Source organism: Schistocerca nitens, chromosome 8, assembly GCF_023898315.1.
Source record: "Schistocerca nitens isolate TAMUIC-IGC-003100 chromosome 8, iqSchNite1.1, whole genome shotgun sequence".
Taxonomy (NCBI): domain Eukaryota; kingdom Metazoa; phylum Arthropoda; class Insecta; order Orthoptera; family Acrididae; genus Schistocerca; species Schistocerca nitens.
In genome coordinates this window covers 449,379,762-449,407,684 of record NC_064621.1, presented here as the reverse complement: position 1 = coordinate 449,407,684, position 27,923 = coordinate 449,379,762, and the positions used below count along the sequence as shown (strand labels likewise).

General features: G+C 41.9%; 1 protein-coding gene across 1 annotated transcript in view; it reads right to left on the bottom strand.

Annotated features, from left to right (window-relative positions):
* Positions 1-1,155: 1,155 nt before the first annotated feature.
* LOC126198749 (myrosinase 1-like) overlaps positions 1,156-27,923 on the bottom strand; it is a 58,917-nt gene continuing 32,149 nt past the window's right edge. The window contains exons 7-12 of the mRNA XM_049935298.1: positions 25,745-25,839; positions 20,580-20,724; positions 18,543-18,691; positions 14,052-14,186; positions 8,988-9,094; positions 1,156-1,452 (exon numbers count right to left, since the gene is read on the bottom strand). Of these exons, the coding sequence (XP_049791255.1) occupies positions 1,320-1,452; positions 8,988-9,094; positions 14,052-14,186; positions 18,543-18,691; positions 20,580-20,724; positions 25,745-25,839 (764 nt within the window). The 3' untranslated portion in view covers positions 1,156-1,319. The remainder of the gene's footprint in view (positions 1,453-8,987; positions 9,095-14,051; positions 14,187-18,542; positions 18,692-20,579; positions 20,725-25,744; positions 25,840-27,923) is intronic.

Here is a 27,923-nt window from a genome sequence, read left to right as displayed (position 1 = left end):
CATCACTATGAATTGTACATGCTCACCTTCGAATGTTTGGAATGTCTATCGCCTTTCGTGGTTGTACCTAGTTCTGAGGAGACCCCATACAGGATTCGTCGTTTTATTTGAAGCTTGTATTTGATGGATTTTATATTGTAGCAGATGTATTAAGAATATGTTTTTTAAAATACGAAGGGTCTCTCGAAAACGTGTATTGGTATCGTTTGTAATAATAAAATGTAATTTAATGACGGATGGGCGGTTAAGGACTTTCAGGAAGTCTAAGTAGAGAACCTAGGAAATAATTTTGTGTTCACCGTGGCGTAGTGGATAAATAAGTCGAGCTGCAATGTCTGATATAGGTGATTCGCTAATGAGAAATCAATACAACAATGAAAAAAGCTTGAAGAAAGCAAATGTGGTGCTCTTAAAGCAGGTTTTTTTTATTTTTCTAGTCAAGCTAGTGCTTTTATTTACAAATTAAGAATTTTAGTTTATTTAGCAGTGCTATATTTTTTTGATTTTTACCATAATTTTACAGCCCTGAATACATAATTTCACCTCTTCTAGTTCCCAGCACTAATTACAAATAGTACTTTGGGAAGTAGGTAAGATTAAGATATTTTGGGGAAAATTTCCTAAACAGGAAATTGGGGGAATTATTTGTGATCTACGGGGGAGATTCGATAATTCTATTTGGAAATCGCTGATTCAGGAACGAGTGTCTGGTACAGATAGCAACTGTTCCGCTATCAAATAAGAGAAACGCCACAATGGGGACACGCTAAAAGCATGGCGTTGTGCAACATGTACATATTTATAAAGTTCTGAGAATATATGTTCCGTCGGAGTGTCAAAGAAATATCGTGAAATGACCACGACTAGCGGATTAGATTAATTACAGATGATGTGTACGCTTTCGCCAATCTCTCCACTAACAAGCATCTTTCGTAGCTACTACAGCAGAAGAGGAACGGATAGTAGTGCCCCGTTGTAACGTAGCTTGCAGAGTATAGATGTAATAATTTTGCTTATTGAACCGAAAAGTATAGGATTTATACTTTCTATTATCCACTCATCTTCCAAAAATGGGAAACATTTTACTTAATTTACTCTAACGTATTTTATGAACAGGAAGAAGAAACACCAGGTCTTGTCAGTGGTGAAGAAATTTTTTTACTGACGAAAACAGTTATGTAATACTGGTTACAAAAGCGCTTCAGTACTGTTAATTAATATCATATACATAACCAAGTTCTCCTGAGACTCGTGTGTTGTTCAAAATGAAAAATTAGACATAGATGTTTCAAATATTTACCAGAGATGTATTTACAGTTTTAAAATGACTGGAAATATTCTTCTGGTACACTCATGTTCTTGTAAATATTAGCAAGGAAGTTTGTTGATGCCTTGGGTGTCCTCTTCCGTTCAGTGCTGTTGAAATCCACTTGATAAATTCCGAACTTCTGGCTGTAAGAAGAGAACAAATAGTAGCAAATAAAATCCGTCCGGCCGGCCGAAGTGGCCGTGCGGTTAAAGGCGCTGCAGTCTGGAACCGCAAGACCGCTACGGTCGCAGGTGCGAATCCTGCCTCGGGCATGGATGTTTGTGATGTCCTTAGGTTAGTTAGGTTTAAGTAGTTCTAAGTTCTAGGGGACTTATGACCACAGCAGTTGAGTCCCATAGTGCTCAGAGCCATTTGAACCATTTGAAAATCCGTCCGGCTAAATATTACAAGAGTTGGTTCATCACGTACAAACACCAGCGATGAAATATCAGTCTGCATTTTTGTGCAGAATTATTATAAGAGTGTAACTTATGGCAGATATCGTAAATCCCTGGCGATAAAAAAATCGGTCTGTGTTTCTCTGCAGAATTATCGTAAGAGTGTAACTTATGGCAGACGTCATAAATTGAAACACAGTGTAAAATAATATGTATTACATTATAATTACTCCGACTTTAAGAAATCGATAACGTCGATCAAGTTCATCATGTTCACTCGCTGTAACAGTTATTGATCTTTTTTTTTTCATTTCTTAAAATCAATTAATGCAAACTAACTGAGATCTTGGTTCAGTTACTTACACACCTAAACAAAGATGCAGGTTAGATCGTATTCATATTTTGAAAGCTGCATAGAGATTTGTAAACAGATGTTTCCAATGGATGCACACGCGCAGATATATAAGCAGGGAGAAATGGTACCAGCGTTAAATTCGCGTGCCTATCCAGAAACTTACCAAAGGTGTGGCGAGATAGACCTCAGCGAAGTGTGCAAGTACAGAAGGGCGCCAAAAACACGGAAACATACACTCCTGGAAATGGAAAAAAGAACACATTGACACCGGTGTGTCAGACCCACCATACTTGCTCCGGACACTGCGAGAGGGCTGTACAAGCAATGATCACACGCACGGCACAGCGGACACACCAGGAACCGCGGTGTTGGCCGTCGAATGGCGCTAGCTGCGCAGCATTTGTGCACCGCCGCCGTCAGTGTCAGCCAGTTTGCCGTGGCATACGGAGCTCCTGGGGTATCGGCGAGGACCATTCGCAACCGTCTCCATGAAGCTGGGCTACGGTCCCGCACACCGTTAGGCCGTCTTCCGCTCACGCCCCAACATCGTGCAGCCCGCCTCCAGTGGTGTCGCGACAGGCGTGAATGGAGGGACGAATGGAGACGTGTCGTCTTCAGCGATGAGAGTCGCTTCTGCCTTGGTGCCAATGATGGTCGTATGCGTGTTTGGCGCCGTGCAGGTGAGCGCCACAATCAGGACTGCATACGACCGAGGCACACAGGGCCAACACCCGGCATCATGGTGTGGGGAGCGATCTCCTACACTGGCCGTACACCACTGGTGATCGTCGAGGGGACACTGAATAGTGCACAGTACATCCAAACCGTCATCGAACCCATCGTTCTACCATTCCTAGACCGGCAAGGGAACTTGCTGTTCCAACAGGACAATGCACGTCCGCATGTATCCCGTGCCACCCAACGTGCTCTAGAAGGTGTAAGTCAACTACCCTGGCCAGCAAGATCTCCGGATCTGTCCCCCAATGAGCATGTTTGGGACTGGATGAAGCGTCGTCTCACGCGGTCTGCACGTCCAGCACGAACGCTGGTCCAACTGAGGCGCCAGGTGGAAATGGCATGGCAAGCCGTTCCACAGGACTACATCCAGCATCTCTACGATCGTCTCCATGGGAGAATAGCAGCCTGCATTGCTGCGAAAGGTGGATATACACTGTACTAGTGCCGACATTGTGCATGCTCTGTTGCCTGTGTCTATGTGCCTGTGGTTCTGTCAGTGTGATCATGTGATGTATCTGACCCCAGGAATGTGTCAATAAAGTTTCCCCTTCCTGGGACAATGAATTCACGGTGTTCTTATTTCAATTTGCAGGAGTGGATATACATAGAGGATGTTCGGAAATTCCCGTTACCCGCGCGACCGCTACGGTCGCAGGTTCGAATCCTGCCTCGAGCATGGATGTGTGTGATGTCCTTAGGTTAGTTAGGTTTAAGTAGTTCTAAGTTCTAGGGCACTGATGACCTCAGACGTTGAGTTCCATAGTGCTCAGAGCCATTTGAACCAACCAAATCCCCGTTACAGTCTTATAGGACTTTTAGTGGGGAGTAAATAGACAAACTTTTGAATTGGAACACCTGTCCGTAAAAGTACCGTTTCCATTCTACAACCATTGGAAAATATGTTGATAACGTGACGACTTTTACAAGTAACTGATTAGGGTTGACCTAGTACATCATTTGTTTTTACGGCTCCATTCATTAAAAGCCAAAGGAATTGCTCGTATACTCTCTTCAACGGCATGCAATACAGCCTCTAAGAATTCGGTCTCTCCTTAGAGCACTACAGTCACGCCTACTGACGGTGAAGGTAACCCTTATCGAAGTCGTTGCGTAACTGTCGTGAAAATGGTATGTGATGGAGTCGGACGTTGTGGACAACGATGATGATAAAGGTGACGAGCAGCTTCTCCATTACCGTGAGTTTCGCCTTTCGAAAGGACCATGTCGGTGTATTCCGCAACCTTTTACTCAACAATGTTGCTCTAGCGTTCGCAGACAAATGAATCAAGCTCGAATCAGGTCAGAGAGGTAGGATGGACATTAAATGAAATCTGCCGATTTCACGTAACCCCTCCCCCTACCATGACTATACTGTTGCATACCTACCTAGAAATCATGTTTTCAAAAGGCTGTAGCAAGGAAATATTACCCTTCGGACATGTGTTCCGATTCAAAATTTTGTGTACTCACAATGAGAATTTCCGAACGCCCTGTACACGCCAACTCTCCCTCTCCCTCTCTCTCTCTCTCTCTCTCTCTCTCTCTCTCTCTCTCCCCTCTCTCTCACCTCTCTCTCTCTCTCACACACACACATGAAAGAGAGACGATTTAAGAGATAACCGGAAGAGTTCGATTCTTCTCTGATCAAGAGTATCAGGAACTGATCACTAGATATCACGAGAGGTGGTAAGTATTGTGTTGACGGTAGGCAGGCACACTGAAGCGCCAAAGAAACTGGTATAATATTCAAATACAAAAATACGTAAACAGGCAAAATACGGCGCTGCGGTCGGCAACGCCTATATAAGACAAATGTCTGGCGTAATTGTTACATCAGTTACTGCTGCTATAAGCAGTATATCAAGATTTAAGTGAGTTTGAACGTGTTGTTGTAGTCAGCGCCCGAACGATGGGACACAGCATCTCCGAGGTAACGATCAAATGAGGATATTCCCGAACGCCCATTTCACGAGTGTACCATGAATATCAGGAATACGGTAAAACATCAATTCTCCGAGTCAGATGGTGCCGGAAAACTATCCTACAAGAACGGGACCAACGACGCGTGAAGAGAAGTGCAACCCTTCCGCAAATTACTGCACATTTCAGTGCTGACCTATCAACAAGTGTCAGGGTGCGAACCATTCAACGAAACATCATCGATACGGGCTTTCGGAGCCGAAGGCATACTCGTGTAAATAGTGATGACTGCACGACACAAAGCTTTACGCCTCGCCTCGGCCCGTCAACACCGACATCGGACTGTTGTTGACTGGAAACCTGTCGGGTGGTCGGACGAGACGCGTTTGAAACGGTGTACGTTTACGGGTATGGAAGCAATCTCATGAATCCAAAGGCGCTGCATGTCAGCTGGGGACCGTTCAAGCTGGTGGAGGCTCTATTATGGTGTGCTGTTATGTGCAGTTGGAGTGATATGGGACCCCTGATACGCCCAGATACGACTCTGAGAGGTGAGCATCCTCTCTAATCATCTGATCACTTGCATCCATTCATGTTCATTGTACATTCCGACGGATTTCGGCAAGTCCAGCAGGACAATCCGACACTCCAAACGTTTAGAATTGTTACAGAGTGGCTCCAGGAACACTCTTCTGAGTTTAAACACTTTTTCTGGCCACCAAACTCCCCAGACATGAACATTATTGAGCATATATACGATGCCTTGCAACGTGATCTGCACCTCCTCGTACTCTTATGGACTTATGGACACCCTTGCAGGATTCATGGTGTCATTTCCCTCCAGCACTACTTCAGACATTAGACGAGTCCATTCCACGTCATTTCCCTCCAGCACTACTTCAGACAATAGACGAGTCAATTCCACGTCGTGCTGCAGCACTTCTACGTGCTTGCGGGGCCCTGCACGATATTAGGCAGGTGTAATAGTTTCTTTAGCTCTCCAGAATAGCAACAGGAGAATCGGCCAACCAGGAGGCCCCAGTGGCTTCGAATCTAGATTAGTCGCTGGATGTCACCTGAGCAACCAATTCACCGGAACATCTCAGCCCTACTAAAGCTATCAAAGTCGAATGTTGGTGATGTGACGGTGAAGTGGAAACGCGAAGGAACAACTGTTAAAACGACATACAATACATCTCAAGTGCTGACATTCTACCATTGCGGTGTGTGCTTGTAAAAATTCGCACGGAATCAGCAGACGCTGCCATCCATGTGCTCCAGAGAGTGTTATCAGCATTCCAGCTTGCACAATGACTATGGGTAATGGAATTAAAAAGAATAGGGTACAGCGGTTGGGCAGCTTTTCACAAGATACGCATTCCTGTCTGCGCTAAGCGACACTTGAGGTGACGCATAGAGCGACGCCACTGGACAGTGGATGACTGGAAACTAGTGATCAGGAGTGATGAATCACAATATACGTCTCAGCATCCAGATGGAGGGTTTGGCTTTGGCGAAATCCTGGAGAACCGTATTTAACATCGTGTGAAACGCCAGCAGTGAAGTACGGAGTAGATGGTGTTCCGTTATTGGTGTCTTTCTCGTAGTCAGCTTGTGGTCGTCTTCATGCGCTTAAGAAAATATTTTACTGCGTTGTGTACTGAGTACAGTAGAGGAACAGTTCGGAGAAGATTACGTACGTGTGAGAGCGTACTACTTTATAAAACAGTCTTTGAGGCAATGATTTTAGGACAACAAAATTCCTGAAACGGACTACCGTGACCACAGTGCCGACCCGAAACCAATGGAAAACTCTTGGTCCATAACAGAGCGTCACTACTTTTTCTGGTTTCGGCTCTCAACGAAGATGGCCAACATAAAGGCGAATGATGGACACACACGATATTAATGCCCTCTAAAGGCTGTCCGGATACATCTGATCAGATAATGTACGCTAACTGCGCTATCCGTAGGTGTTCCTAGGAGAAGAGATCCGCGACCGTAATAACAGGCTGTTGAAACAATATAATTTCGTCCAGCAGCTACGGAAAGAAACAACTACTGCCGAACACAGCTACGGAAAGAAACAACTACTGCCGAACAGTCCTGTATATGAAGGTCTTGCTACAGCTCTCCCTTACGGTACTGTAGGATCCGAAAGGATACCGAACGGGTGCGAAATATGCTATTTGACAGACGCCTACCAATTTTTGCCGATTTCAGTCGAATGAGGAGCGCGAAGAATTTATGGCGAAAATATCTATTCATCGTTTGAAATCATAATAAGAAAGAGTTTCACCGGCCCGGATGTCCGTACGTGTTAAGGAACTTTTTCCGGGACGGGGAGCCTCACCGGCCCCGGATCGAATCCGTTCAGCAAATTAACGAGTAAGAGCGGTGTGCCGCTTTACATAGATGTGTTTTCAGGCGGTTTCCCACAACTCACTAGGTGAATATCGGACTATTACCGAAGTTTCGCCTCATTTACACGATTCACAAACATCTAGAAATCTTTTGTTCACTTTCACGTGACTAACGCTGCACGTAGACAGTTCGGGATCACATATTCCGTCGTCCTGGGGGCAACGGGTTAGCGACAAGAGGGGCATCTGGCCACCCTCTAATCTAACCGTACCAAATTCGTTAGTAAATATGGCGACCGTGTTCAGTATCCCTACCAATATTCAGTAGCTGCGATAACTAATAAGATACAGGTTTTGTTTTACTTTCAAATTTTTTAAAAAATTTATCCAATTTCTGCGATTTATTTACTACAATCATAGATTTCATTTGTTGTGTGCAATATTTTTTTTCATGTACCGTGATGTGACTAGGGCCATCAGAGCATCTCCTATTTCGTACCAGGATATTACGCATAGAGTACCTTATTTTACATAATAATTACGCAAGAAGCATGTACGAGGGTAACGAGTGCCTACAGGGACAATGCTATTCATTATTCTTGGTTTAGTAGATATGTTATTAACTGTTTTCTGAAGCGGAAGGTATTATCCAGTTCTCACTCCAGAATCGGGTTCCTGCTACTGAGAAAGGCTTAGAGAAACTGGCTGAACGATGGAGTGGGACCGAGAGGACTTTGTTCTGATAGGAACGGGTGTTCCTGCCATGTTTTTCAGACAAGATCGTTGAGATCGAGGAGAGAAATTGACGACAGTGTACTCTAGTAAGACAGTTGAGATGGAAATTTCTGTGCTTGTCTGCACTCTTCCAGGATAACTGTGAATATGTTGGTGAAATATGGTCAACGAATCGAACACCACAGATATAAAGGACACTGGCGTTCATAACCAGTTTCAAGCACCGTGAGATTTCCTGAGAAAGGCCTTGTAGGATAACAAAGCTGTAATCAATAATTGCAAGTATGTGTTTCATTTTCGGGTCAAGAGGCGTGGAGAGATGCTGATACCCTTTTGCACATTTTAGTTACGTGCTCAGTCCAATTTAGATTATCACCTATTAAATACTCCTAGAAGCTTTCGTGAAGGAGAGAAGTCGATATTTTTCCCATTTAGGGATAAAAATTATATGGATTCTCGATAATTTGCGTTAATGAGCATAGCCTATCAGTAACGCTTGGGTTTTGGGTAGACTGAGCTTTAACCTTATAACCTGCTCCCATTTTGATAGCCAACGCAGGTCTGTATTGAGATTCTCAGCAGCTGTCTTGAGGTTTATTGGTTTACATACAAGTGGAGGTCATCAGCGTAGGTATGGTATTAGCAATAGGACAAAACTAACGGTACATCATTGACATTCAACCCTCGTGCCGGAAGTGACGCAGTACTGGCGAGACGTCAGGTAAGAGCTAAACCATTGCAATGCACTTGGCGAGAAATTTAAGATGTTAAGTTTGGCAGATAATATCCCGAGGTCAACAGTACCAAAGGCTTTGAAGAAGTCTACGAAATACATGCAGTCGCCTCTGGTGCAGCCATGGCAAACTTCAGGTCATCTGATACCTTCATTAATGCAAAAGTTGAGCCTGATTGGTATTTGGCATCAGTATAGTTCTCTTTTCAATAATGCTTCATTTTTATTAAACAAATTTACAAAACTGTGAGATTTGCGATACACACGCAAAAAAAAAAAAAAAATCAGGAAGGTAATTATATGGGTGTGGGGAGGGGTGTTCGGGATATAGTGGATAGGGGTAGTTGTGCCAGGGTATCAGATCTGTACCTGTCGAGTAATAAAGCTAAAAGTTTCTTAATTATATCCGATGTCACATGAAATAACAGCGGCTTACCTGTAACCAGAATTCCATTCGAAGTTATCCAGCAGGCTCCAAGCCGTATATCCTATTACGTTTGCCCCGTCTTCGTTAATAGCTTTCAACAGCTCTGCGAGGTATTGCTGAAAAGATAATGTTGTCTTCAACAATAATTTACTCTGATCATCAGACTCAAAGCACAATAACGAAACAAGTAACTGATATTTTCTTATTACTGTACGGGTTCCTGGCAAAATGCCATTTAACCAAATTTTGATAAGAACTTAAAATATTTTCTACACTTCTTGCATTTCTTTATTGTAATATTAAACAGTGGTGTAAGCTAGTGCAAGCACGACATTGAGCATTATGAGACGTTTTCAGACTTGTATTTTGTCAAAGGTAACAATACTTTAAGATTCAAATTACAATTAAAGCAATACAATGAAATGAATACCCTCAGCTGCATACAGGCGTTGATATACGTCAACGGGGACGGTTGAAAATGTACGCCCCGACCGGGACCCGAAACCGGGCTCTCCTGCTTATATGGCGGACGATCTAGCCACCTTTTTTTTTAATTTTTTTAAATCTTTGATCTCATTTAATTCAATGTTGTTCGTTGCAGTTGTTCGGTGCGGATGTCCCAGGACACGAGTTCAAGTTAGTGTTGAGCCGTTAACTCAGTTTTTATTACAGAGGGCAGCTAACCCTCTGACCGAACACGCTGAACAACCGTGCTGACATCCATCAGGGCCACCGAGGACACACCTGCCGTGAGATCGTAATTCCCAACTTATTGTCCCGCACTATATTCGTAGTGCCCCTACCCATTACACTTATAACTCGCTGCTGTACCGATTCCTGTAAGAGTTCGGGAAATGCGTGTGCATCTGCACAGAAGATAGTGAAATGGCCGGTGAGCCATAACTATATATATGAAGATGGTATCTGTTCTTTCGGACATGTCCCCGTTGACGTATATCAACGCCTGTATGCAGCTTAAGGTATTCATTTCGGACATTTCTGAAGGAACAGATACCATCAGCATATATAAATCTTAATATTCATTTGCTAAGTGATGGTGGAAGGTCTGGGAACATCACGGATAATCAGAATTGTCACTTAATATATCATGATAACCAAACATTCTTCATAATGATGCTACAGGCTTTTTACCGTAGCTCCGAAAACAACCTTGTTGCTGTGAAATAGAGCTGGATATTTTAAAATATACATTACTCGTCATCCCTTCGAACTGCAGTGTAAAGAATGATTTCACAATAGTTAATAATTCCCTTGCTCACCGTCTAGTACGACGCAATTCTTGTGATATGAAATTAGTTTTTAATGTTTGGACAGTCCACTAGAGATGAGTAAGTTATTTTACTGCTGAATATCAGTAATTTGACGGGAACCTGAAGTATTTTGATGTACAGAAGATAGTGTCGATTTCAGCAACTTGTTATTCATATTCAACAGGCAATATACGTTATCGTGAGTGTGGGAACACCGCTACTGAACACTACACGTACAATGTTCAGTCTGGACTGTCAGCTGAGGAGTACACTGATGCTTACAAACTACAGATCTAGCGATATCTCTTACCAGTAGCACAAGTAGCAAATGTTAGCTTGGGAACATTAATAATCGTCTTTTGGACGCGAATGTTTTAAACAGCATCAGTCTGGTCATCCTATTTGAAACCTACACATTCAAAGACGCAGTAATCCAGAGGTTACATGTCTCAGTCCTATTTGCGTTACGTGCATACCTCAGATTGACGCGCAACTGATAACACGGGATCGTGAAGCAGTCAAACGTTTCGGTAACTTATGAAGTGCGTACAAGACGATTAGCAGCCGTCCTCAGTTTAAAACTGTAGTAATGGACGATAAGAGGGCGCATGCATTAAACGTAAAGTTCTTCCGCTGCCTAACTAAATTAAACAAATACGAATCTATCAAACACATTGGAATTGACTGCTTCTTCCTTATAGTGAAAGTAGACAGCCCTTTTATGAAACGATGCAGGGGTGGAAAGAACACAATCCTAATTTTGTTTATGAAATTGTTTTTATCATGTTTATAGAACGTTTAAAATAAGTCTCTCTCCAAATACCAAATATATTTTGAGTTGTCCATTTGGATAACAATAAATTCTCTTGATCAGCAGCGAGTAGATTTATAACAGGTCAATATACAGATAGTAATAACGAATACGCTGAAAGCAGTAATTTTTAAGGAAGAATAGGGTTTAACGTCCATTCGGCAACAAGGCCATTAGAAATAGAGCACAAGCTTGAATTGAGAGGAGGAAGGATCTCACGCATGTTCTTTGCAAAAATAACCATTCCAGTAATTACTCTCAGCGAGTCATCGAAAAAGCTAAGTTTCGGTTTCCATTGGGATTTCAACAAACTCCCCCAGAATGTATGTCTAGTGACTGCACCACCTCATTCTCAGTTAAACTGAAAAATTTATGCTCTTACAAATATATAAAATTAATGCTCTTACCGATTAAGCTATCGAGGCCCGACTCACGACGCTAATTCTCAGCCTTTCTTCCGTCGTTACCTCTCACCTACCTTCCGTAAATTCTCCAGCATATCTATCTCGATTGGACTCCTGGACGTAGGATATTGTAAGGGATCCCCTAGGCCATGCCTAAGCTATACGGGACAATTTCTGTGAGGTATGGAAGGCAGCGAATACTCTGTTCAGGAAAGACAGGAAAAGGATGTATAAATGTAAAAAGGCCAAGAAAAACCGGAAGACTGCAGCTGTATTACATCACGATGAGGCAGGAATTCCTAAATCAGATGTAGGATTGTAAGGCACACTCAGGAGCAGATATAGATTCAAATCACAATTCAGAACAGATAAAAAGTAGGCTGAAGTTTAAGAAGCTAGTGAGGAAGAATCAACACGCAAAGAATGAGTGAGATACCGAGGTGCTAAGGAATGAAGAGATACGTTTGAAGTTCTCTGAGGCTACAGACAATATGATAATGAACAACTTAAAAGGCAGTTCAGTTCAAGAGGAAAGGACGTCTCTAAAAAGGGCAATAACTGAAGTTTGAGAGAAAAACGTTGGTACAACGAAGTTAACTGCGAAGAAACCAGGGGTAACTGAAGAAATAGTTCAGTTCTTCGACAGAGGAAGCAATTACAAAAATGTAAATGGAAATTCAGGAACACAGAAATAAAAGTCGCATAGGAAATACATAGTAAGTGAAGGGATGCTAAGGCAAAGAGGCTGCATGAAAACTATGCAGAAATTAAAAAAGGAATGATCATCGGAATGACTGACACAGGATACTGAAAAGTCAAAACAATCTTCGATGAAATTAAAAGCTAAATCTGGAATATTAAGAATGCAGTGGAAGTTTCACTGTTAAATGCAGAGGAGAGAGCGGATAGGTGCAAATGATACACGGAAGTGCGCTATGTAGGGTTGGAACTGTCTGATGTGATATATAGAAGAAAAATACATAAAAGAGAAAATAGTAGTAGATAGGAAAGGATTTCGGATCTGGTATTAGAATTTTAAAGAGCTTTGGAAGACTTGAAATCAAATTAGACAGAAGGGATGTATAATATTCAATTGGGTGAAATGGTAGCAAACTGACTGTACGCTTTCGGAAATCATCCACACAATTCCGGAGTTGCAAGAGGTGAAAATCGCGGGAATTATCGAATATTCAGCTTAACAGCTTAAGAATGTAAGCTGCTGACAAGAATAATGTACAGAAGACTAGAAAAGTAAGTTTTAGATCTATTTGATGACCATGAGGTTGGTAATTTACACCATGTACAAGAACCTAGAGGGAACAATAAATGTGGAATTCCAAGAACGGGAGCTGTTCAGTGGTATGAACGCTCTAATGAGTGTAGGATATGGACTGAAAGTAAATTGAAGAAAGAGGAAAGTAATGGAGAAATAGCAGGAATGGGAACAGCGAGAAACGTAACAGCAGAACTGTGGATCACGATGTAGACGAAGTTAAGGAATTCTGCTGTCTAGGCAGCAAAATAACCCATGGTGGACGCAGAAAGGAAGACATGAAAAGCTAACTAACACAGGAAAAAGTGCATTAACAGCCAAGAGGAATCTGCTAGCGTCAGACATCAGCCTTATTTTGAGGAAGAAATTTCTGAGAATGTACGTGCCGAGAACAGCATTGTATGACAGTGAAATATAATCTGTGGAAAAATCGGAACAGAAGAGAATCGAACCATTTGAGATGTGGTACTACACAAGAATATTGATAATTAGGTGGACTGATAAGGTAAGAGATGAGGAGGGTCTCCGGAGACTCGGTGAGGAAAGGAATATATGGAAAACACTGACAAGGGAAAGGGAAAGGAACGAAAGTGTGATTTAGTACCCGGTGACATCGAGGTCATTAGACACGGAACACAAGCTTGGATTGTGTCAAGGATGGAAAAGGAAATCGACCAGGTCTTTTTGAAGAGATCATCCCCTCATTTGCAAGGGACGATTTAGGGAAATCACGGAAAACCTAAATCTGGATTACCTGACGCAGGTTTGAATCGTCGTCTTCCTGAATGAGAGTCCAGTGTGCTTACCAATACACAACGCCGCTCAGTGGCAGGAAACAGGGACAGGATGACTGGACATCCGTTAAGACATCAGAGAACAGCTTCTATGGTACTAGAAATAGCTTTAGAACGTAAAAGCTGTAGAGGAAGACAGAGATTGGAGTACATCCAGTAAATAATTTGTGACGTAGGTTGGCATTGCTCCTTGGAGATGAGGACGTTCGCACGGGAGAGGAATACGTGGCGGGCAGCATCAAACCAGTCAGATATCTCATGCTTACAAAAAAAAAAAAAATAGGTAGGTATTGGCGGAAGTAAAAGCTGTGAGGAAGACCTGCGAGTGGCGGCATATAGTTTTAATCGACCATGGAGTTTCGAAATGTCGCACACCCTGCTGCAGAGATATTTATTATTTAAACATAAAATCATAATGTCTAATTCTGCTTTTAGTTAACTTGTTTGTTCTTAGAATATCACATTTTTCTCGCAAGGAGATATGAAACGTCGAAGTTACATATGATTAATTCGTACTTACGCCATAATAGCTTATGCGTCCTTCATCGTCGAGTTCTCCCGTATCAGCGTACCCGTTCTCCGCGATAAAGATTGGGTAGTTAGCATATCTCGAGGACACCCAGTTCACAATATTACGGAAACCCCACGGCACAACCTGAAGAAGTAATTAAACAAAAAGTATTAGCCAAGATTAAACGATGAATGATATGCAATTACTATGACGATTTAGCCTTTTCCTCACTTGTGTTGCAGTGGAGACGAATGAGGGCTTATGGTACTTATGCCTGGGAGAACAAAGGAAAGGTATAGAAACGTAACTCGAAAGACTTCCGTTATTTGTGGGCACAAGTACCCTGTGCCAGCGGACTAATAGCATAGCTGATTGTGCTGCCTATTTGTAGAGGAAAATTTTATTTACATAATGTGAATAGTTAGTGGAAAGAGAAATGGTAGTCGTTTACTCGATACGGATGGTGCTAACAGCTTACAAGCATTACATATCTGTTCGAAGTGCACGTCACTCTCTCAGTGGCATTTGGGGATGTTGTTCACTAAAAGTAGAACACTGTACAGTATTATTCCAACTGGAAACAGTTTCTGTTAGCAGCAGATTTCGAACCAACATAACTGTGTAGACAACACCACTCATGGATGACCTCGAACAAGGAGCCGCCGTCTAACATTCATGAAGTTCACGACGTTTCCATATTGGTGACTGTAGTATAACACGAAGAAATGTTCTGCTTTGTGAGCTAATAGGAAAGCTGCTTTTGCATCATCACAGGCTAAAGTGCATCATAGATGACTGCTACTGATCAGCCCGAACGTGGTATACAAGCAATGACGCCTTGGTAGGTCGCTAGAGCGAGCTGACATCACATCTGCACACACAAATCATCAACTATTTCCCGAAAATTCCAGGAAGTGGGTGATGAACTCTGACGCAACGTTCAATCATATCCCAGATGTGTTCCATATTGTTCAGATCTGGTGAATTAGGGAACCAGTTGCTGATGTCGTGGTGTTAACATAGGCACATACACGGGTAATCGGCTGCGGAGGCCCGTCCTGCACTGTTTGTTCAAATACGTCTGTTCTCTCCCAAACATTAAAGTTTGATGTTGTTTCCGCCACAGTACGCCGCCTGTCCTGTTCTACCAGTGTGCCAAGCCTACCACGTCCGACATCTATGATGAGGCGTCTGGACATAGTTTCACCTTGGGTTCGCCACGTGTTGAAGACACTCACCACAGCACTCCTAGTACGCCCTACAAATCGTCCAGTTTCCAAAATGCTCGTGCCGGCCCTTCGGGCCATCAAAATCTGCCCTCAGTAAAACTCAGGTCGCGCGCCTCCTCAATCTACACACGGACAGCAGCTCACTGATACTATACGCACCGTCTGTGTGTCTGGAGAACAGTCATTCCTCGCCAGGCGACACTGCTATCGCCTGGACGGGCTTTTATCGATAGTAGGTCGGAGGTGAAAATGCTATAAACGACTGTTGCTGTGATGTAATAAATTTCATTTGATGAAAAAGGCATAACGTAAAGATATGAAAAGATGGCAAAATTGTATATATTTGCTATATGTGTGTGCAACATCCACGAATACGGCCTTTACACCGGTTCATTTCGTCTCCAGTTTAACGCGAAAAATTCTCTGTGTAGAAGTGTAACAGCATCATGATACCACAGCAGGTTTTTCTTGATAGTATTAGAACTAGGAGCTCTACGGAAAGAGGTCACGGCACAGCAACAACGTTGCCGAAAGGCACACCATCGAGTCAACGTCAGCATTGTACAGTGATCAAAATAAATGTTATATATTGATCTTTTGGCAACACCAGACATAACAGGAAACAAAAATTGACATCGTTTTGTCGAGTGTAGTTATGAGAAAACAAAAAGAAGAAGGTAAACACACTTCCACTAAGTAAACTTAAACAGAATAAAGAAACCTTACGAAAGATTCCATTGCGGACACTACATTTTCTATCAGTGTCAGTTGCATAACACATTGTTTATGATCCAGTTTCCCTTCCTCATAATTGGAGACACTTTTGATTGCGGTTAGGCATATTCCTTACCAGACTTTCCAGATGAGTCTGCGGGATATTGTACCATTCCTCTACAGCGTCCCAATGATGCCCTGTAATGTCTCAGACTGGACAAGATTACCATACAAGATTCATCCTTACAACATGACTGACCCACTTTGATGAGGGTTGCACTATACCACACAGTTAGGGTGTAAACGTTGTCCTTGTTGCCTCCACACACAAATATCAGTATTTACAACATGGAGACTAACACAGGTCACATCAGAAAAGATCTCTGTGTCCCTCTGCTACATAGTCCTGAAAGAGAGGTTTCGTGTCCATGCCCGAACGCGACTGTAGAGGGGATCATTGAAAAGTCTTCTGGCAAGTAATTCCTCCTCTTAGGGCTTATTTCGTATCGTTTGTGTCGACATCTGCACTCCTGTAGCTGTTTGGAACTGCCATCATAGATGTGTTGAAGGTTTCTGCCTGTTGTTACACGCAGATATCACTCGTGCACACCTGTTCTTTTTTAATTTTTTTTTTTTTTATTCTGAGGCCACTTCTCTGACAATCCTCACTTGATTCTGTCACTAGAAATTTGTTCCAGATTCTAGAGAAATCACTTTCACTCACAGTAACATTCGATGCTGTTTCCATCTTTCTCATTCCCTTATCATACACTATTGCTTTTCGAACCATCCTGACGCAATACAACTCTTGAAATGACACACAGAACAGGTGCTGCAATGTTTACAGGTGAAACGACTGCACATACTGCCCCCTCATGATACAAACAAGGTCTGTTTCCGCTGGAACCACATTACAAACAAACCAGTTGATTGACATCGTAAAATTTTTCTGGAGCAGAACGTCAGTATTAAGGTTTCGGCGATATGCAACATCTATTTTGACCACTTTATTGTTTTCCTGCTCTACAACGTTCAAATTTAAAATTTGATCGAGGACAATCTGTCTTTCGGAAACTTCACGTCGTTTCATCGTTCATCAGTCCATTACTCTGCCACATTCGTACAGCGTAAATGTACTCCGTAAGGATTGGGACCAAAAGTCATTATTGTCGGTCATCCTACGTTATCATTATTATAAGCCGTAGTACCAGTGTCCACTTAGGAATAGATTTATTTCGTACGACAACGTGCCTTAGTTTCATTGGTATGTGAATCAATGGCTTCTCTGCAGAATGCACGCTCTTACGAAGCTTCTTGACGCACGTCGATAGTGTACCCCTACATAATTGAAACCCAAATGCTAGATATTTTCCTTACACAGGGAACACTTTTACCGGCACAAGTTTTAATTTGGCAATATTTTTGATTTAATGACATGTAGCAGTCTAATATAGCACAGTGCTGTTTAAAGTAGAATAGTGTAAGTAGGCTGTTTAGGTTTTTTTTATTGGTAACGCCACGTAGCGCTCTATATGAAAATCACTGACTGTGCTGTGTGCAGTCTGAGGCTGGTCGGCATTGTTGCAATAGTCGCTATTGTAATGTTGGGCAGTTGGCTGTTAACAGCGCGAAGCGTTGCGCAGTTGGAGGTGAGCCGCCAGCAGTGGTGGATGTGGGGAGAGAGATGGCGGAATTTTGAGAGCGGACGATCTGGTTGTGTGTCCATCAGAAAGAGTAAATTTGTAATATTGGATATCATGGACTGATATATATGTATTATGACTTTTGAACACTATTAAGGTAAATACATTGTTTGTTCTCTATCAAAATCTTTCTTTTGCTAACTATGCCTATCAGCAGTTAGTGCCTTCAGTAGTTTGAATCTTTTATTTAGCTGACAGTAGTGGCGCTCGCTGTATTGCAGTAGTTCGAGTAACGAAGATTTTTGTGAGGTAAGCGATTTGTGAAACGTATAGGTTAATTTAGTCAGGGCCATCCTCTTGAAGGGATTATTGAAAGGCTGATTGCGTTGCGCTAAAAAATATTGTGTGTCAGTTTAAGCACAATCTTGTATAATTTTTCTAAGGGGACGTTTCAATAGTATAACCCAGAATTATTATAATAATACACATTTGTTAGTTATGAATGTTTCTAGTTTCGAATATCGATACTTGATAGGCTCTTACGTTTCCATGACATCTTACACTGTCTAGGAAGAGGGTTTACAGCGCCATCATTGAAAGGTAAATAAACAGCATGGAAGATGCATGGCGAGTAGCTATAGAAATCAAGGAGATTAACCACCTCTCACGTATCACTATGTCAAAATTAGATAGCAAAACTACATACATGGAAACACCTTTCCGATACTACTTTCGTGAGAAGAACTTGCGATGGAACGGATACATGAAATGACTGTTAATTAGTGCTGTCTACACACCTGACAATTGCCAGAGCGCAGGTGGGAGCTTGGGAGCTACCTGCGGAGACTGGAAATCATTTTTTCGTTTCTTTTTTTTTTTTTGGGGGGGGGGGGGAGGGTGATTGTGAAACTCACCTTGAGCCAGATGGCGGAGCTGCTGGGCCAGGTGAAGTTGATTATCCGCAGAACACCACAGTCAAGATCCATTGACGGCGAGTGACCCAAAGCTGCAGATATCACTAGCATTGTTGTGTACGAATTCAGCCCGAAGAAATCCGCAGACCCTGTCGGTGAAATGTCAAAATATACAGTTTAAAAATTAGCTCAGTGAGCATTTATTTTAAAATATGCGGTAATGAGTTCAATTATATGTGCGTCTTAAGAGTGGTGGCGTATCTGACTTAATGTCAGACGATACGTTAATATACTCCATGTATTTCTTTTGACATGTAGAGGTAGTAATGTAACTAAATGGAACAATATAAAAAGCACAGATCAATGCCAGTCAATTGAAGACTGTGGTACCACCTAAGTTTCGTATTACATTGTTTCAAACTTACAATAGCAATATTAAATGAATGTTTGGAATGTGAAAATCTCAATCAGTTTGCTCAGTGTTATCTGATAATGTTGTCAGCTTAGTCCGAATGAAAACGAATGCCCAGACTACAATTTCTCACAACACCATACAATAGAGCAATAGTAATAATTAAAGTAATCATTGTAATGCTGTCAAAAACATGCTAGCAACGTGTGTTGTTCAGTAATTCGAATGTTGCAGAGAATCCGACACAGTGTCTTACAGAAGGCGTTTCACAACGTTCCGATGTATAGAGGAATTTATGTCAAACGAATTATCGTCTGGAACTTGTTGCTGTAATTCATGAAACCAATTTTTGTAATCTGTCTCAAGAAAATTCGAAGATTTTTATTGCAAGTTTAACTATGTACAGTTCCAACAATACGTAGAGACCATTTGTAATTGTTATTTATTATATAAGCACTAGTGGTGGTAGCCACAGTAAGGGAATATTGGGTTGAATTCTGTTACGTGTAGCCTGTGTCGTGATGACTGGGTGTTGTGTGCTGTCCTTGGGTTAGTTAGGTTTAAGTAGTTCTAAGTTCTAGGGGACTGATGACCGTAGCTGTTAGGTCCCATAGTGCTCAGAGCCATTTGAACCATTTTGTAGCCTGTGTATGTCACTGTATCAGTAAATTTACTAACATACCAAAAGTGAAGTGTTGTACATGACTTAAACATTAACAACCGGTAAAAAACGTTTTAACAATGCCAAAAGAACCAAAGGACTTTTAAGGACAGTCATTTATATGTTTCGGGTATCTGGATTACAACCATTCATGCAAGGGCAAGACTAAAGTTGAGTATTATTCGATGTATGTGTATGAAGGGTGATGAAGCAATATTTTATGCTGACATAATAATTGTCGCGAACACTTAGTGTGACAAACTGAGTATTTAGAAACGGGTACCAATGGGTAGAAATCAATATTTCAAGTGGTACAAGCTGTTGAATGAGCAGAACGTCTCTGGCGCGTGTTTTGTAAGCTGATGAGATTGAATGGTAAGTCATCCGTTATGTGTTTATGGGTCAATTGTTGAGTCAATCAAAGTTTCCAGTTCATGAATAATTGCTGACGAGGGTACAGTACATGTTGCAGCCAACTACATCTGCGTCATTACGCCGGGCACCACCTGGCGCTGTGTGGGTTATGGTACTTCTGGTTCCACTAACTGATCGCCCTCACCCACCTTCCCTGATCCACTCGGGGATGGCGAGTGGGAAGAAGGTGCTTGAACAGAAACACTGAATATGTAGTGTAGCGGAATATCATCCTTGGAAAGCTCAAAGAATATGCACAGAAACGTTATGGGACAGAAGTCATCCTAAGTGGCATGTACTAGACAGGTGAACTCTTATTAATTGAGACACAAAGAATTAAAGACCACAGATATATATCTTAGTAACATCAATGCTGCAGAAGCAAATAAAGCAGAGGCAGGCTTATCATTTTAACATTAAGCGTTCGTAGGGAGACGTAGGGCAAATAAGATAAAAACGTAGAGGACCTCATAGGAGCAAAAGGAAACACGTAGGACGGGACAGAAAAGAGACTGCCTGGTTTCTGCATCCTCTGGTGCAGGTGACTGACCGTTGATCATCCGCTTCTCCTCCTCTGTGAAGCTGGGCAGCCGAGACCTGGGTCGACCCTCGGCTCTGCTGTTGTTGTCCACACGTTCCCGCACCACGGCTGGGTAGTCGCCGTCCACGTATATAGGGTTCGCGTACAGACCCAGCTGTAAGGTGTGCATAATGCAGCCACTGCTTAACACAATACTGAAGTATCTTAGTGAAGAGCAGCTGAGAACTGTTATTTTGATCTAGATCCTACGGTTAAATGGTTCAAATGGCTCTAAGCACTATGGGACTTAAGATCTGAGGTCATCAGTCCCCTAGACTTAGAAACTACTCAAACCTAACTAACCTAAGGATATCACATACATCCTTCCCCGAGGCAGGATTCGAACCTGCGACCGCAGCAGCAGGGCGGTTCCGGACTGAAGCGCCTAGATCCTATGGTTAATCTGAAGTAATTCCCATTCCCGTCACCTGTCCCCATTTCACTAAAAATGCTACATCACAACCCTGTACTGCCTTATGTACATATTTTCAGACCTACCATTAGTGTTCTCTCTTTCTTTACCTCTCTCACCTTTCATTCCCTCAAATACAGTTTCTGCTAGTGACTTATTTCGTAGCCAAACATATTATAAAAATGGATGTGTATGTGAGTGTGTGTATGTACAGTGATACTCAAAAGCCGCAGTACACCCTGTTATGTTAAGAAATCTGTATGAATGGGGAAACCTGAATATTCCAGTAAAGTATGGGTGAGATGGTCTATCTTTTACCATATGTACCGAACATGGGCGCCGTCTTGAAATCGGCTGTCTGGAATCTTTTTCTTAAATGGAAGGGGGCTCGTGTTATATATCAAATAACATCGGTATTTTCTGAAATGTTCATTCCTTTAAACAGATTCGAAATATTTGTTATAGTTCAAAAGTTACAACAGTTTTTTGTTACAGGTAACTAAATATGGCTTTGACCAAGGAGTAGACAATTTAGGTCATTTTGTTCTCTGGAGAATGGTACTCGCGAGGCATGGCGGCAGATTTTAACAACCGGCACTCAGAAAGACAACACAGGTGATTAATTTCCCAATTCTAAAAAACTGGGACGAGCTGACAAGGCACAGTGTGGCCGCCCAAAAAAATGCTGCTAACGAACAACATAAAGAACGGTTTTGGTGTCTTTCGTGAACAGCCCACACTGCAGCACACGACGTCTGTCAGCAGAATGTTGAATCAGCCACTCATCGATCGTACGAATCCTTCGTGCTTATCAGTTCCATCCATTCAAGAATCACCTCCTGCAGCACCTAACAGAGAATCACCCGGACAGACGTATGTAATTTTGCGCTTGGGCCCTAGAGCAAGTTCAACAAGATCTCTCTTTTGTACACGATATCTTGTTCAGTAAGGCAAACGTTTTCGTCAGTGGTGAAGTCAACTGTCACAGTTACAGATACTGGAGTGACCAGAATCCGCACTGGATGGATCCTTCAACGGTAGTTGATGAGGTAAAAGTTACGTTGTGTGGAATATGGGGTACCAGCGTAGTTGCACCCATTTTCATTGCCCATAACCTAAATTGTCAACGCTACCTGGAAATTCTGCAAGAAACGGTATTTCCGTTAGTTCTGAATGTAGATGTCAGCTTTACCCCTTAATTTCATCAGGATGGGCAACACCATACTACGGAGCAGTTTTCTGGTCAGTGGTTAGATGGTAAATTTCTTGTTCACTGGATTGGCCGACGTAGTTCTGTGGAATGCCCACACAGAACATCTGATCTCACACCACTTGGCTGTGGAATCACTTGAAGAACTCGAATGTGCAGAGAAAATAAGAAGCAGACGTCATCACACGTTCTCGAGCAACCTTAAAGAATCGTGTGCCTGCATTTCTGCGGAAACGTTCAGCTAGTGCGTGATTATTGGATCCAGCGCCTTCAAATGTGCGTTGACCGAGAGGAATTCGATTGAGACCACATTAAATGACTGTCCGTTATGGAGAACAGTCCAGCCTGTAATTCCAGCCAGCATGATTTGTTAACTTTTGAATCAGAATTGGTACTTCCAATTGGTTTATATCACAATAAGCCTTTTGAATTAAAAAAAAAAAGACACATTCTATATGGTCGATTTCTAGATGGCGCCCATTTTCGGTACATATCGTAAAAGATAGACTGCCTCTCCCTTACTTTAAATGAATATTTTGACTCACCCTGTATAATCAGTTACGTCTACAAAGAGTCACTCCGAGGTAAGAACCATCTACCTATCAGAGTGGTTGGGTGGGGGGGGGGGGGGGGGAGGTTCGTAATTAAAAAGAAATGTAGCCCACAATGGGCGAATACTCAGATTTTATTCATGCAGCATTTGAGAATGACAGCAATAAACTTTCCAAAGCATTTCAAAACTTTGCGAAACAGTTTCTCACTGATAACCCCCAAAAAATGATGAATGGGTAAATGTTTATCGCTTACTTCATTTTCCCCGTTTATGCAACAAAACTACTACATCAGGCGCGACGTTTGATTATTACTTCTTCGCTATTGACTGTATTCAGAAGTTTGCAGATAGTATTCACATAAACCAGTTAATATACTTGCAAAATACATTATTATACGAGACACACTTCAGGAGAAATTACTCCATAAACATTGAGATGATTAAAAACTGCCGCATGATGTATAACGTTTGAATTTATTTCTTTTTTTTCTACTAACTCCATTTGCAACCATGTTTCGGAGGCAGTATCCACGTATACCGCTGAAATTACTTACATACTTTAGGAGATACTATATCATAAAGCTCGAGCTGCGGGAAACGAATCTGCAGCACGAAATTAACTAGACATACATATTAAATACGTGCACAGATACGTGTATATTATATTTAATATGCGGATGCGGACAAAGCAGTGGGTAAAATACTCCTCCTAAACTTGTGGATCGATTTCGACCAAACATGGTACACGTATTACTTATTCTGTGGTAAGAAACAATGTGAAGGTAAGAACCAGCAGCCTCCCATTGCAGTGGGAGGGATAACTTGGACAGAGAAGGGAGCGGAAAGAGATGGAGAGACAGACAGGGGGAAGGAGGGCGTGGGCACTGATATGGTGGAGAAGGAGATGGACACAGACAGAGTGAAAGAGGAAATGGACAGAGAGATGGAAAGGATAAAATAAACACAGAAAAGGAATAGATGGACAAAGAGAGTGAGAGGAGGAGATGGACTAGTAGAACTGTACTAAATGCATACCCAAGCAATGCCGGTACTCAGATTGAAAGTTTTTTCATCAGCATTATGAATTGTATGATTTTTAAATTAGTATGGGTATTATTATTACTGGAATCCTCTTTATCAGCTTTCACATTTACAACAGAGGCGTAAGTAAAGTTCAATAGAGTGTGCTGTGTATACACGTGAACAGGACAATGGGGCTTTTGCACATTGTTCAGTTTGTTCGACATGCCAAGAAAGGTCGTTTCGAACTTAGAATATGCATGCATTGTTACCTGAAGGCAAGCAGGTTGGTGAGCACAGCAAGTTTCCGGATTGGTGTGCACTACAGCAACGTTATACGAGCATTCAGTCACTGCTGCGAGACAAAAGCCATTGAATATTTGCCTCTTAGTGCCCGTGCACAGTCAACAGCTCTAAGTCACAAGTGGATTCCAGGAGCAGAACGCAACAGAAATGAGCACCATCGTTTTGGAGGCAACTGCAACGGTCTTGGCAACCCACGCAGTACACAAGTGATTTCACACTATAAATCCTGTCTCTATATGTCCGTTACCAAAAACTGTACGAATCTCCCAGTAAGCTGTTGCTTGAAGAACATGGTTTGGGAACACGTGGAAAAGATACTGAATCTGTGGCGTCAGGTTCTCTTCACTGATGACAGGGGTACATGCCTGACGCCTGAATACTGCCATAGTAGAGAGAAAGCCGCCCCGGTATACCATTGCATGTTCTACGCAAGCAATTCCCTATGTTTAGCTCAGAGGTATCTTGGTCATATTTCGGCCCATAATCAAGTGCAGATGTCGAACGATTTCACCACTGTCGACGCTAATTTGAGAGCTGTACAGTATCTACACAGTACCATCGAATCTATTATCCAGCGCGACAGTATTTTGGCGATTGATTGATACTTTAAGATAATACATACGCACATCGAACCTACTTCATGAACACTTTCCTTTAGCAGACAGTATCAACGTAATTCAATAGCCTGCGGTACTTCCTGCCAAGAACCGGAGTCACCATTTGTGAGACCAACTGAAATTTGCAATACAGCGTTTGCTGGAACGCTCCTGTCACAATGAATGGCCTGATAACGGCCTATGTCTAAGAGGTGGGCAAGCTTCAGTAGCAACTTGTGTACCATTTTGTGGACAACACGCTAAGGAGGATCCAACCAAGTAACAATATTCAAGGTGAGGAAAATGGTATTCTGTTTTACCTAAGTAATTTCCTTATAAAAGATGTACAAAGATGTTGACTTCCGAATACTGAGTGTTTTTTCGGCTATTGTGTTCTTTTCCTCGTTTCCGTGTCAGTCCTCCTAAGACAATGCTGATTCAACAATGCTTCTGCTTTTCCTGTGCCTTGATCTTGACTTTATTTCAGTGTTTCTGCACTACTCTTTCTTAGTTTCACTACTCGTTTTTCACGTTTACAGCTTCTAAACGTAATTCTTTTAGGATTTATAGAAGAGTTGTTCGGTCAATTGAATCGTAAACCTTTCTGAAATCTACGAACGTCGCTAACAATGTGATACTTCTGTGTGTCATGTAAGATATAACATAATTACGATTCAATATTAGTTAAGCACATGAAAGTTCTTTCCTGAACCCTCCGCTATTGTTTTATTCTATCGCTTTTATTTGAAAGTAATTTTATTAATTTCATAAGCCTTATTCTTAGGTTACCTGCTCCCCTTGAATCTAAGGACCCTCCTTTTCGTAGTTATGCATGTGATACAAAACCTTTTTAGAATTTACACTTAGAATAGTGTATTAATCCATGGCAAATGCTTTATTGTGTCCTAGCAACCATTAATAGTAAGGTAGTAGACCTCTTAACAATATAGGATTGTTCCATTCAAGGATTATGTCGATAGACGAGCCAGACGCTCGAGCTAAAGACCAACAGAATATTTTAAAATGAAATTATCGTACCTGGAACTGGAACATACGTTCCTGAGCCTCCAGAGTCTCTTCCAGGTCATTGTACGGTTCGAACCAGTCACAGTTCAGCGTGATACTGATTTTACCTGAAAAGGAGACGTATATTTGAAACACCAAAACACAATGCAGTATTTTATAATCGCTCTGTGTAACTGAAAGGGGAAAAATAAACTGAGATCAGACAGATACATGGTGAAAAAACATGCTTTCCTATCACATAGACGAAATAATATTATGATGTGTTGGATATCGATCTCATTAGGACCAACAGTTATCAAGAGATAAGAATTTCACTAGCCATCTAGTGTAAATGTGACCACGACGTCTTATAATGCGTGTTTGAAGACTATCAAGATGAAAAAGAAGTGCAAGAACTGAAGCTATTAAACCCGTACCTAACGGAACAGCCATTACGCTCTTTCTTCCGGAGTAAATAATCAGCAAACGTTTAGGAGCCCACAACAATATTCCATCCGATGAAATCCCACATGTCTTTGTGGAGAAACGTTTTCAGGAATGTATCTCTGTAGATCTGTGGTGTGCTACGACAAGTAGTGGCTTGGCTGGGCCTAATGTGTTACCGCACTGTCGTATCGGGCAAGGTTATATGGACTTCATAGAATGAGCTTCCAGCATTTTAGGAAAAGGTTCCTTTGGCTACAAGAATGGACATGTTCTTCCACCACGAAGGGCCCTTTGCACATTCAAGTTGTCAGGTGACATACCAACTAAAGCTTACTTCCCATAGAAATTGTCACAATTCTTGAAGTCCAGTATCTCCAGAACTTACTCCTTTACCTTTTTGCTTGTGGCGACGAAAGATGGAGTCTACAGAGAGAAAGAAAATACAAAAGATGAATTGATCATTCGGTTGTGAATAACTTTGCCGTGATAAAATAATACCAAGGTGGCATAAGAAGAGCAACACGAGGATTTGTCAGGAGAATTCCTAAATGCTTTCAAGTAGGAAGTGGAACATGTGGAAATAAACTTTGTATTATTTGGCTTTGCTTCTCTCCTACGAGTATTTTGTTGGGTTACACAATAACCTGTAACCACTGAAAATGAATTCCTGGCATATGGAGTGTTTTCTTCTAATTAGTCTGTAGTACTATCTTCCAAAGTGTTTGGCATACCTCCTGAAACCCATTATGCAGCTGAGTAGATAGCACAGAACCTTAGAACACACTAGTATGCGGTGTTGCGTGCAGGAACCTCTGTTGGAACCTCACGACGGCACCACAAGTGAAGACAGTCAGTGTCAGGAGCCCTCGTGTTTCATTGTGGCTCCCCACCGGGAAGTCATTTATGTCCGAGCACAGAGGCGCTCAGACAGTCTCGGCCCAATCAGTGACCACCTGTAATCATCGCTAACGATGATAATGTCGTCATAGCATAGGTCCGGCTCCGTGCTACAGAACTGTACTCTGAATTTTAATCACGTTAATGACAGTTACACTCTGATGTGAAACAACGGTTCAGTGTCAGAATCAAATACACGACCTTCTTTGGACAATAATTATTACAAGCCTAAGTACTTATCACGCGCAAGCGTTAATAAATTACTAATAATTTGTGTCTGTGTTGTAATATTGCCCGACCTCTCACTGAAGCAATCTACTTGCTACGCCACAAGTATCATGGATGATACAGATGTTGGTGTTATGTAGGGTGAGGGCAGGCGACCATAGGTGATGAGAGCACTCCACGAATCGTTTCACGCAGTACAGCGAGCGAACATAACAATGAGTTTTAGCACTTCCTGCGTTAACTGTGAAGAAACTAATGTGAACACTTCACTTGATCGCTTAGTATTTCACTTCAGTATTAACCGTGGAATGAGGCATAATCCAGTACATTGCATTTGTGCACTTCGTCACCATTAACAATGGTTTATGTACTGAATTTGATGCTGAGTCAATTTGACACAATGATGATGCAGAAAGTGTGCTGTAGAATTCTATTCAAACCCCCATGACTTTATCGCGTGTAGATATCTTTGTTTTCTTAGTAACTGATAATGCCCAAGATCCGAAATCACTGATACAACAAGTGAGAAATGAAATTTTCTTCTGTTTTTTGAGTATTGCTTGACGTTGAATTTTTCTTTGTGTAACTCTTTACGTATGTTTAAGTTAGGAGTATTTATGGTATCTAAAGTATGCTTCCT